Source organism: Pieris brassicae, chromosome 3, assembly GCF_905147105.1.
Source record: "Pieris brassicae chromosome 3, ilPieBrab1.1, whole genome shotgun sequence".
In the NCBI taxonomy this organism is placed as follows: Eukaryota; Metazoa; Arthropoda; class Insecta; order Lepidoptera; family Pieridae; genus Pieris; species Pieris brassicae.
In genome coordinates, this window is record NC_059667.1 from 3,056,072 (window position 1) to 3,069,216 (window position 13,145).

The 13,145-nt window shown below is 32.8% G+C and overlaps 1 protein-coding gene across 1 annotated transcript in view; it reads right to left on the reverse strand.

Annotated features, from left to right (window-relative positions):
• LOC123707082 (dynein axonemal heavy chain 7) overlaps nt 1–13,145 on the reverse strand; it is a 56,811-nt gene that overhangs the window by 20,413 nt on the left and 23,253 nt on the right. The window contains exons 34-48 of the mRNA XM_045656864.1: nt 12,427–12,534; nt 12,055–12,252; nt 11,189–11,312; nt 10,072–10,247; nt 9,051–9,202; nt 8,624–8,771; nt 8,111–8,323; nt 7,431–7,603; nt 6,142–6,283; nt 5,550–5,663; nt 4,029–4,139; nt 2,808–2,996; nt 1,895–2,124; nt 1,256–1,481; nt 847–1,029 (exon numbers count right to left, since the gene is read on the reverse strand). Coding sequence (XP_045512820.1) covers nt 847–1,029; nt 1,256–1,481; nt 1,895–2,124; nt 2,808–2,996; nt 4,029–4,139; nt 5,550–5,663; nt 6,142–6,283; nt 7,431–7,603; nt 8,111–8,323; nt 8,624–8,771; nt 9,051–9,202; nt 10,072–10,247; nt 11,189–11,312; nt 12,055–12,252; nt 12,427–12,534 — 2,487 coding nt within the window. The remainder of the gene's footprint in view (nt 1–846; nt 1,030–1,255; nt 1,482–1,894; nt 2,125–2,807; nt 2,997–4,028; nt 4,140–5,549; nt 5,664–6,141; nt 6,284–7,430; nt 7,604–8,110; nt 8,324–8,623; nt 8,772–9,050; nt 9,203–10,071; nt 10,248–11,188; nt 11,313–12,054; nt 12,253–12,426; nt 12,535–13,145) is intronic.

Genomic DNA, 13,145 nt, shown 5'->3' on the forward strand with positions numbered 1-13,145 from the left:
TCTTAATTAACAGCCGCGTTCTATACTCAATCCCAATCCAATGTTTACTATTAGAGATTGATATTTCAGTCCATTTCTCACAAAATAGTTTTCAATAACCGATCGACGGATCGTTTTTGTAAAATATCTTTGGATTAGATAGATCGAATTTTGAAATATATTTATCTAAATTTGCGAAAATCTTTTGGGACATGGAAATAATTTTAGATCGAGTATAGAAAGCGGCCATACAGGACACAATTTTCGCGCAAACGCAAAACATACAATTAAAGCAACTTTGTTACTGATTCACTAACAAACCATACACGTCACGGATACTTCATGTGGACGAAGGAAGCTGTTGTTCTTCTTGTGACTGAAATGGAGGATGAGATTGACCTGCCTCGAAGGAAGAAATACTGCCCGGATCGTGTTGTATATCCTTGATGGTCGGGATATCTTTGTCAGCGCGTTATGTTTAAGATGTATGACATATGGGTATGACGACATCGCAGTAATTGTTTCGCGGTTTTGCCGTAACTGTTTGTGAATTAGTTACATAGATTGCTTTAACTTTCATAGTTATTCAACTGCAAATAATATATGATACTATGTATGTCTTTATCAACTTACCGGGTCATCATGCTATGTGAGAGCAAGAAGGAATAAAAGTCACTGTATTATCTGTGAGTTATATCAATCCAAAAATCGTATAGTATAAGTAGGACCGCAAAAAGAGAAAAAGAAAAGAGTATGGATGATCAGTCGTCTATTAATGAAAATGATAAAAAATGTATTACTAAAATTTTCATCAAATCAGATGCACCAACCTAATTTTGATAAGATCGACACAAAACATAATCATACCTTCAATATACAAATGGCTTCCATCACAAGTTTGATGCCTCTGGGAGGACTCTTCATAGTTTTAATAAAAGTGATATCTTGCGGAGTCAAAGTATCCAGAGCTGCTAGCGCAGAGTTGAGGATGGGCATGGCTTCAGCCAGATCTGCGTCACACTCGTCTTTGATACCTTGGGCTTCTTTCGCCTGAAAAGTTTTATCCATTAACAACTCGGCTCTATGATGTGTTAAATTTTATTTTTTTCCATATTTTGTAAGATAAATTTAATGCTATTGGTAGACTAGAATTGTAAGTTAAATAATGTAAGCCAGTTACAGTTGCAAAATATTATACTATTATTAACTTTCAAGTAAATAAATGTTAACGTTGAATATATTCAAGAAAGAATGATATAAATATGAATTTCCAAACCTGTTCTTCGGCAGCGGCTTGATCAACAAGAACTTCAGCTTCTACCAACGCCACTCCCTCTTTCTCTTTCTCCACTTTTGCAGTAGTTTCTGCTACAGCCGCGGCACCAGCCGCTAGTTTCGGTTGCAGAACTTCTAGCGCTTGCTGTAGCGCTGCTACCGATTTTGCAGCTATTGCTAATTGATCTAAGCCCGTAATGTAGCGCTTTTCGCTTGTTAATAGCTCTCTGGAAGAGTATTATTTTGGTCTTAATACAAATAAGGAGTAAATACATAATGACGTAAAATAATATTAAACAGAAATTCTCTGTCAGATAACGTATTCTCACTTCTAAAGAAAGATTTATAAATAATTTTCATGAAGTAGATAAACCCAATGATGATTTTTTGTTTAATGCATAAAAAACATCTTATTATTGAAAAGACTACGATAGAAACTCTGACACTAAATGGCATTATTAACTAATTAAAAGTATTATTTATGCAACAAAAGAATTACCGTAGTAACATATAAGATACGATACACTTCCGAAATAAAGAAACCTAAGAGCTATCACTGGTAAGACTTACCACTCCGTTACCATAAAATAAATAATGTAGGGACTTAATTCGCTCAAAATTTACCTACTAAAATACTTACGTTCGTTTTTTTCCCAACAAAGACTTGAACATGTTAATAAGTTCCAAGTATGCGGTGGGCGTCACGTAGTTATATCTTTTCAATCTCAAAAGGAACTCTCGCGTGAGCTGTTGTGTGTCCGTGTGGAATATTTGACACAGTTTTATGGCTGTTTCTCGTTCGAGATCAGTCAGTTCAACTTCTTTTAGAAATCGTGTCGCAACAGCTAGCAAGGCATCAGGTGGCCATTCCTACAAGAGTTATTGAATTGGATTTACTTTGAAAACGCTTCATACATTTCTCAGGCACTTTCTGTTATTAATGGCAACGAAAGAGGAAATGGTACAGATATTTAACAAGGAAACAAAAGTAGGTTAAAAGTCAATGGTTAATCTAATTCAGTGAATGTAAATAACTGAGACTATTTATAGTAAAATAAATGTCGATATTATAAACCAAATTCTTTTTAGATGTCAAAATAATATATTTAAATTTAGAACTAAAACCATATGTAATAAATTGTTAGCATTTTCTCCGTTTCACATTTAGTTTATTCAGCACTGGGACCTTCCCTTCCCAAAAACGATACACACAGCAATTCCAATCCCAATTAGGAGTTTTTGTTCGACGCGATCCTAAACTTGCAACATCAGCTGCGGTTATTGAGAAAACTACATTGAGCTTTCAAAAACGTCTGCCGAATCGCTGTCACATTGGAAGTTACTACGGTTATAACTTATTTTATATTGTATTGTCTTTTGTTAAAATAGCTTTTACACATTAAAAAAAACACTTTTTGAACGGATTAAAGCTATGTATTATTATTAAAAGCTTTTTAAAGTGTTTTTCTTATTTTATATTTTTGAGTTTTATCAGTAATTACAATTAAAAATTTCTCATAATAGTAATTCTAATATCTAGTTGAATGAATTACCTGGAACCAATCTATAGTACAACAATTGACAAGCGAGGGGAATTTCCTTATTCTTGTCCTAAGTGATGTTCCAGCGGGAGACATTGCCAGTACTATATGTAATTGATCTCGAACTATGGATACGAAATACGCATACAAAGCTGTTGGCGTGCCATCCGTTTGTAGGGATTTGTCCCGTTGTCGATCGATCTGCGGCAAGCAACCGTGTTTAGCAGTAGGCGGAGGGTTTTGTGCATTTTATTGCCATATATATTGGGTACTAGAACCGGTTTTGCATCACCTATATGTTTCAAAACTTAATATAAATTTTAAACAGACCAAATAAGCAAGTGACAATTTTTTTATAAAATTCAATTATCGTTTTAAGTATCTTATCCTTATAAGTTTCTTTACTTATTATTCATATTTAACCGTTTAAACGTTCCCTGAACTTACTAAATATAGCGAGATTAACGAACCAAAATTAATTTTGTTAAATATAAGAACATATGTAACTAGTAGTCACTGATTTCACCAATAAAAGATTATTAGACGCCAAGGAACAGAACACAATTGATAGGGTACATGTCTACTTTAGTTATCCTTAAATATAAGTACGTATACCAACTTTGCCATCCATTTGACAAACCTTCATAGATACTAAATCTGTCTCTAAGTCTAAGGTTACCTACGAATTTCTAATACTATAAAAATTTAAAAAAAAACTCTGGTAAAAGTGTATTACACTTAAGGCAAAATATGAAAATATTAAAAACCTATGTAAAATTGAATAATGGAAATTCTTTATAAGTGTAATATATCTTTTGGAGCGCACACTTTACGTGCCAAATGAACCGTACTATCAATGCTCCATATTTCCAGTCGGCTGCTACTTTGAAGATATTTTTCATGTCGTTTTATTTCAACAGCAATTGGTTTCTATTTCCTTGTGAAATATTGTATTTCACAACTCCAAGTATTTAATATTATAAAATGAATGACGGAAATGTTCTACTTTACTGAAGACTAAAGAATTTCGATATTCGATATTACGACTGCTTTTTTAAAACATAGTTTCTGTACTTGACTTAGATATTAACCCATATGCCAAAACATGTATTGTGTATTTGAATAAAGCTTTGTATGTAACGTATGTTCTGATGTCCTATGTAATAGATAGATAAAACAAAATTCTATAAGAACACGACAGCAAAAGCTTTATGGGGGCAAATAAATACGTACCACTCGCATTTTCTCACACAACTCCGCTTTCTCATCTGCACCAAATATGTTCGGCACTTCTCCCGAATTCAACATGTTATTGACGTCTTCAAGGAATCCTTCCTCTTTTATCTATATTAACAATAATCACTTTCAACTGCTTAAAAGATTTATTACTTAAACTTTAATAGAAAACGCAAGATATATAATAATTAAGTAAGAAGAGCCACCGTTATCCATGATTCACATTGTATTGATAATTCATTCGCTTCTATGAAAAGCTAATTATATTTAATAATATGGTTAAAAATCACACGTAATGAAACTGTAGGCATCGTAATAAAAAAATCAAACAAAACAATGATTGTTTGATGATTTGCACCATATTTTTTGTATTAAATAGAAAACAAATCTTTTAAAAATCAAGTAACGCGACAATCTTTTAAGTCTGGACCTCAGATTTCTGTATCTGATTCCACCATATTTTATGTATTATGATACAGACAATATCTTTTAAAAAACAAGTAACGCGACAATCTTTTAAGTCTGGGCCTCAGATTTCTGTATCTGATTCCACCATATTTTATGTATTATGATACAGACAACATCTTTTAAAAATCAAGTAACGCGACAATCTTTTAAGTCTGGGCCTCAGATTTCTGTATCTGATTCCACCATATTTTATGTATTATGATACAGACAATATCTTTTAAAAAACAAGTAACGCGACAATCTTTTAAGTCTGGGCCTCAGATTTCTGTATCTGATTCCACCATATTTTATGTATTATGATACAGACAACATCTTTTAAAAATCAAGTAACGCGACAATCTTTTAAGTCTGGGCCTCAGATTTCTGTATCTGATTCCACCATATTTTATGTATTATGATACAGACAACATCTTTTAAAAATCAAGTAACGCGACAATCTTTTAAGTCTGGGCCTCAGATTTCTGTATCTGATTCCACCATATTTTATGTATTATGATACAGACAACATCTTTTAAAAATCAAGTAACGCGACAATCTTTTAAGTCTGGGCCTCAGATTTCTGTATCTGATTCCACCATATTTTATGTATTATGATACAGACAATATCTTTTAAAAAACAAGTAACGCGACAATCTTTTAAGTCTGGGCCTCAGATTTCTGTATCTGATTCCACCATATTTTATGTATTATGATACAGACAACATCTTTTAAAAATCAAGTAACGCGACAATCTTTTAAGTCTGGGCCTCAGATTTCTGTATCTGATTCCACCATATTTTATGTATTATGATACAGACAACATCTTTTAAAAATCAAGTAACGTTACAATCTTTTAAGTATGTATCTGGTTTGTTTCATAATTTGTTTTTTCTTATAGACGAGGATGTGGACAGCCTCCTGTTCCTGATACACGCCGTTGCGTTTCGGGTTTACAACGAGTTCACAACGAGTGAGTGTTAAATGCGAATATAGACCATAGATGCAGAGCCGGGGTTCAAAGCTACGACCGGTTGATCGACACAATTGAAGACTAGACCAAAATATAAATACCTGTGATTCAATAAACAGAAACACCATGTGTAGGTCTGGCGTACTGGACTTCCGTAGCAACGTCTTTAAATCTTCCCTCCACTCCGTCTTACCGTATGTTCTACTCATTTCTACCTATATTGAAATTTCGGATAATTTAAAAATACCCTATTGGTAATAAATTATATTATGTGACATACTTCAGATGTCCTAGCACAATTTGAATAATTCCATGATTATAATGTTTGAATCCGCTCAAACGCTTCGTAATGCGTAATTTTATTAGAACGCTTAGTCAATGTTTCTCAAGTTTTCCATTCAAATAAATCATTAATATAAGCATAGTTCTGCCACCTTTTAGTTTAATAAATATTAATCTAATCTACATAAATTCAAAGACAACTTTCGATTCCCGACTAACAATTTTCTAGATTAAATAAAGGCACTTATTAAAAAAAATACGCAGAAGTTACTTTCGCTATGATTTAAAACGAAAGTATGAACTATAATTCATTCAATGAATTCAAAGAACCTTACTGTTCGACCAATCACAAGCAAACGAATCAACCGTCTGTCTTTACACGCCATACGACAAAAATAAATGAAAATTCACCTGAAATAGATCGTACTCATTGATGTGAGCAGCCAGTCTTGTTAAGGACTGTCGTCCTGAACCACCAAGTCCTACTAAGAGTGCGTGAGACCGTGGCTGAGTTAGCACTCGACAAATACGTGATACGTGTTCTATCGCAAACCTAGGGGTAAATATATATAGAGATACATAAATGAGGATTCATAAAGTAGAAGAATAGGTGTTAAATTTGAAATCCAAGAATCTTTACGATTACGGAACGCTCAACACTTCTTAATAATTTGTTAAATATTCTTAATTCCTCTAAATGACTTTGCTAAACTAAAATTTATAATTTAAACTTAATGATAACGCCACCCATGAGCACCATAAGGTTACATTTGCTTTACCGGCCTTTAAGGTGATGCTAGTGGCCCATAGTGTTTATCATTAAAATGTGTTTTATAGCAATGTTTTTGGTTAATAGAGCTTTTACACATTGAAAGAAAATAGCTTTAATCCGGTTAAAAAATTGTTTTCTTTCAAAATGTGTTATCATAATTGTTATTTTAAATATTATATAATTATTTTTTTATTATATTAAAGTAATATATGTACACAACAAAAATTGCATATCATTATAGGAGGTTTGCATTGCAGTTGCTTTACCGGCCTTTAATGTAGTGATACTACTATTGCGATATATTATTAAAATGTGTTATATAGTATTGTTTTTGGTTAACATAGCTTTTACACATTGAAAGAAAATAGCTTTAATCCGGTTAAAAAATTGTTTTCTTTCAAAATGTGTTATCAAAATTGTTATATATATATATGATATAATTATGTTTTTATTATATTCTACTAATGTATGCAAGCAACAAAATTTGCATATCATTATAGGAGGTTTGCATTGCAGTTGCTTTACCGGCCTTTAATGTAGTGATACTACTATCGCGATATATTATTAAAATGTGTTATATATTATTGTTTTTGGTTAACATAGCTTTTACACATTGAAAGAAAATAGCTTTAATCCGGTTAAAAATTGTTTTCTTTCAAAATGTGTTATCAAAATTGATATATATATATATATGATATAATTATGTTTTTATTATATTCTACATGTATGCAAGCAACAAAATTTGCATATCATTATAGGAGGTTTGCATTGCAGTTGCTTTACCGGCCTTTAAGGTAGTGATACTACTGGCTCCTAGTTATTAAAATGTCTCCTCATAATGTTTATTATATAATTAATTTTTCTACTATATTAAACAAATTTTTACATACAATAAAAATTGCACAGACTTATGATTATAAATACGCACCTAAACAGTACGAGATTCATCGGCTTCTTAGACATATTATTGAACTCGACGAGGAAGGCGTCCACAGTTGAGTTCAAATGATCCATATTCGTCGTCTCCATATAGAAACGAGTGTCGACTTTGGGATTCGCAAAATCACAGTAAATCAAATTACGAAGGTGTAGATCTGTTATCTAAGGAAACCATTAAATTATTCAAATAGCATTATCCAAACGGTCGAGGATGTAAGGAAATGTATTTTAAGTTTAAGTTAAACATTTTTAAAGAGCTGATAAATTTATACGTAAGATCCTTTAAATGAATAAATCCTTTATATGCCTTGAAATAAATTGTGATGGATGAATAAAAACACCTTATAGAGGAAAACAATGTTGGCTTTTTTATGGGGCGGGAGGCAAACGAACATGTATGCGTATGTGTTGCCGACCTTTGAAGGAACGGTACACTCTTGTCATGAAGGCTCCTAAGTGATATCGGTACGAAATACCTCTTCGTGTAGCTGGATCTATAAAAAGGTGGTGGTGGCACAAAAGAGTCTTTCGCTTGTGGATAGCCAGGTGTCTAGGTGGAAAGGATGATTATAACATAGAAAACAATACGCAATTATGGTTTCCTGCATTCCCCATTCGCCAGACACCTTATCTAAAGATACCACTAAAAATATAATAAATCTGGCATACCTTATCTTTAGGATTATCGAGAAGTCTTCCAAGCATCTTATCAAAGTCATCATTAAGGTATTTAGCCGTAGATTCTCTCAAACAAGTGACAAGCCATTGGCGGTCCTTTTCCTCGACCAAGCGGTCGGAAAACACTCTCAAACATTCGTGAACCCAGAGACGTTTGATGGATTGAAGGTCTGGTGTCACTTCCGGTACTGATAGGAGGACACCCTAAAAGTAGGTTTCATGTAAAAACTACTTTAAGAGGTTTGTATAACTACTTTAGGAGGTTTGTATAACTACTTTAGGAGGTTTGTATAACTACTTCAGGAGGTTTGTATAACTACTTCAGGAGGTTTGTATAACTACTTCAGGAGGTTTATAGAACTACTTCAGGAGTTTTTATTTAGTTATTTCATATCCAGTTTCAGGAAGTACAAATATTTTTAACAACCCATAAATCCTTATTAACTTTACTATTATAAAATTAACCATCTATAACAAAAAACATCAAAATTTGTATGCACGTACCAAAATGACTCTGGAGAAATCTCGTAAGTTGAATGTATAATGAGATTTGGAGGGCGTCGGTAAGAGGTTAAGACGACACTCCTTGTACACATCAAGTGTCCCTGCCACTATCTCATCGATGCAGGGATCGAAGTCTTTCGAGAACCCTCTGGGAAAAATATTTTTCTAGTTATTTCTTAGGTACTTTAACCGTCCTAGGTACCAATGCTTTTATCACATTTAATAGACAAACTTATTTCCACACATTTAAAAAAAATTAAATACAATATACATTTCAGATTAATGAATGAAATATTTTTGTTGCGATCTTTTTACTTAAAAATAAAAATAGCTGAAACGACAAACGATAAAGACAGACCTATTGAATATGCATAAAAAAATTATTATATTATATATAAACAAATAAATATACAGGTCAATATAATACCTTGTATCCAGATGCCACAGCATAATTCGGCCAAAGATAACTTGCAATGTTTCGTCATCAAATTCGTCGATACAAAAGAACGAAAAGTGTCTTGAAAAACGCGGCGTGATCAACTTGGCACCGGGCGTCGGTTTTCCCATCGCGCACATAAACTATGTTCATATGTACATTTATATTTTATAATAGGATATTAATATTAACATGTAATAGTTATATATTTCACTTATGTGTCTCGATGTATTAAGAATAGGTGGCCGAGCTCTCATCCCTGAGGTCGTAGCTTTGATCTACGCATTTAGCACGCAGAAATTAAAACTACGCCACATTACAAATAAAAACAAGTGGCTAAAAAAACTAAAAAAAATACGAATGGTAAAGTGCATAAATAAACATAAAATTACAAGTTACACTGCAAAATTATATAATTACCGAACTTTATATAAAATAAATGTAAAAAACTTAACCAAATGCTATAAGCTAAAAGCTAACCTTACGATTCATTACGTAGGTTTTCACTCAAAAACAAAAACAAATGCAACTCAATCAACTGTATTGTGTGTCCTAATCGCTCAATAATTTGAATATACAGTGTAAACTCTATATAACGATACTGAAGGGACTGTGTATTTTATGGCGTTATAGAGACAAGAAAAACGTATAGATAATTGCATGACTAATAAAGTTATGGTCAACAACAGTCTACACATGCGAACATTCCTAATTTGTAAACATAAGAACGAATTTCTTAGAAAGTTCGTATGCATGATGCCGACAGTCGAGTTTATTGCGGGCTAGGATAGTAATGTGACAAAAGAACGCACACAGCTGCGCAGTTTTTAGCAATTTTAAAGCACTTTATTACTCGATTGTTGCCCTTATTGCTATGTAGAGTGTAGCATTGTATGGAAGACAAGCTAAACCAACCAAAGCCAATTGGTTTGGATGCTTTAGGGAGTTCTTCGTTCAATTGAGGGACGTTACATGGAGTTAACACTGTAAGTAGCATTGTCTATAAACATACCTGTACATCAATCAAATGCATAGCAACGTTTGTTTTCCTATCGTACCAGAGTCCTAAATCAATGCCTTGCCTCAACACTTCTATGGGTGGCTGTGCACCATACGTTTCCGCTTGTGGCATGCTTACGTCATCCACAAATACCACGGAGTAACATCCAATAGGTGGACCAAAAACACCTTTAAATATTTATTCATTGGTACTAATTTTAACGAGATATATGACCGTACGATATTATTATTATAAGATAAGAATTTGATACAAACCAAATTATTGTATGATGTACAATTTTCTTAACCTACATAGTAATAATAAAAAAAATTAAAACAAATTTTAAAAGATTTGTCCCTGTGGTAGTGTACTTTTAATGCTGGCAACATTTCCCTACTGTATTGCGATACTTATTCGTTGAGCCAAGACAGCACACTGCTCTGGCGTCACCGTTCCTATCTACCAGTTGCCAACTTAAATCATTAATTAGCACCTGTGCACCTCACAGCCCAAGAGACTCTACTCCAAAAGGAACAAAATCGAAGTTGAAGGAAAGACTCGAGACAGTCACATATAATATACCTGATATTATATTTAACAAAATGAATGAAATAAAAGACTATTTCATTTTAATAGTTATTAATATAAAGACAAGTGTAGAGAAAAATTAACGCTGAATGTACATACGATAATTTTGAAATTAGCTTCATTATGTCTTTACATAAGTAGGACTATTGTAGGCTTAGTAGTGGCTCAAGTGCGGTCGTACCGGTCGAAACACGACTGTGACCCAATGTGCGCAATTTCAACATTTGCGCACGGAAAACAGAAAACCGGTCGACACATAGCAATAAAGGATATTCTCACACTCTTTTTAAGTAGGAGTATTGTATGAAAGTACACCCAAAACAACTCAATTTTTTTCTTCAATAAACTTAGTTGCGATAAAAGTTTGTATGAAAAAAACCTTTGCTTGGTTCAAATGTGTAGAGCATTACTCCTGTAATACGGGAGCGATGGGTTTAATTATTTTACCATTATAGGTAGCCCGATAGAACTAATAATAAATATATGAATAATATAAAACATGAAAATAATATTTATTTTTAAATAACATAATTTAATTCACCTTTTCTTCGCTTATCCAGTTTTCCCATTATAATATCCTGTGTTTGGTTACAATTTGTCTGAGCCGAGAACGCCATTATAAGCGCCTTATACACTTTCGTATCAACCCGTCTGACTAAGAAATCCTACAAATATTATTTTAAGTTGAATCTTAAATTCCACAAAAAATTGAGTTAGTCTATAGCTATTATACTATATATTAGAGACTGTGCTAAGTACGACTTCCGTACGTCACAAATTGGATTTTCATATAAAGGGGTCAAAGCGTACATCAAATACGTTTAATTAGATACATAGTTATACTTACTTTCAATATGACTATGTAAATTGAATTCAAAATTTCTATATAAATGCCAAAAGGTAACAAATTTCTACAATTTGTAAATATAACTATGAGTTTAACAATACCAATCTAACGTCAATCAGCCTTCACTACAAATTATTTTCTTCTGTAATTTTTGTTTTGTAAACAAACTTACTTAAACTTAAATACCGTATATCTCATACGGTATTTAAGTTAAAAAAAATCTAAGGCGATGTTTATAGTCTATAGCATCGATCAACCAGACAAATAGTATAAATGTCGTAGTAATGGCGTCACTGTCAACTGACGATACAAATAACGACCAGTGTTATCCGTTTAGAACCTTGACTTTGACGTTGTTAATTTACAATCTGTGACAATGACAGCTGACATGGCGTCTACATCGTTCATAAAAAAATGTTATTTAAATTTTTATTTCAACAAACAAACAATAAACAACAAAGGTAAACAAATTCAATTGGTTCAAATCCTTTGAACATAAATTTTAGTTCATAAATAACCATACACAAGAGTCTTTTCGTTAAAAAGTGACAACAACGTACGATAATATACGAAGACTTGCCAGTCCCCGTAGGTCCAACCATCATAACAGCCTTGTGGTGCATAACCAGCAATCTAAATAAGGCCAAATATCTGACGCTATCCAGCGTGGTCACAAGAATCTGGTTAGGTGGAGTATCCCTGCTGATTGGGGGAGCTGATACCACGTCATCCTGCCAGGGTTTCCATTTACCCTTACCCTAAAGGTGAGGTACAGAAATAAAAATCTCTACTTTATAAAGTTAGTAAAGACTAGCCCCTTCTCATAAAAACAAAATTTCACTCGTTTGTCTCTTTCAGTTCAATTATGTTTACGCTGTGATGAAAAGAGATGGTAGGGTCCTTTAGACAATATAATATGTATATTAAGTTACCTCTTTAATAAATCGATAGTCATACACAAGGCCTTCCTTTGGCAGAGCAAATATGTATTGTTTCTCTGGCTTCTGTATTTCTCGGGGATAATTCAACACTTCTATAATCTAAAATATATTTATCGAAATATTTAACTTTGTACTATGAAGTAAAAAAAACACTAGACTATAAAGTTATTAATTGAAGGACAAATCTATTCAAAACCTCAAATTTATATATGTGTTTAATTAATAATAATAATAGTGTTTAATTAATTTTTCTATACGTCTAGCGTGCGTTGCACTAAGCATATTTACTGTTGGACTATGTGTACTTTTGAATACCTTAATAAATTATATAATGAACATCTTTAACGAATATTTATCTCACAGACTACGATTTAGTAGCGCTCGAAACGTGGAATTATGTAAATAATGTAATTATATCCGCTATTTTAAATGCTCATGTAAACAAGACAAACCCCGTTAATAAATGTTAAAATATTAAATCGACAATGCATATTTTTGACGTATAATATAAACAGTACAGATATCGGCAAACATCTTGAATAAACGCCCTTGTCTGCACCGAAGCGATTTAAGGTATCAATGGGGGGGGGAAGCGCAAACTTTCCCCCACTGCCTTGTTTAATGCTCAAGCAGTTTGCCGGTATCTGTTCACAGCAAAATGAAATATATATATAGCAAATAATTTTTACAATTTCATTCAAAATGAAAAC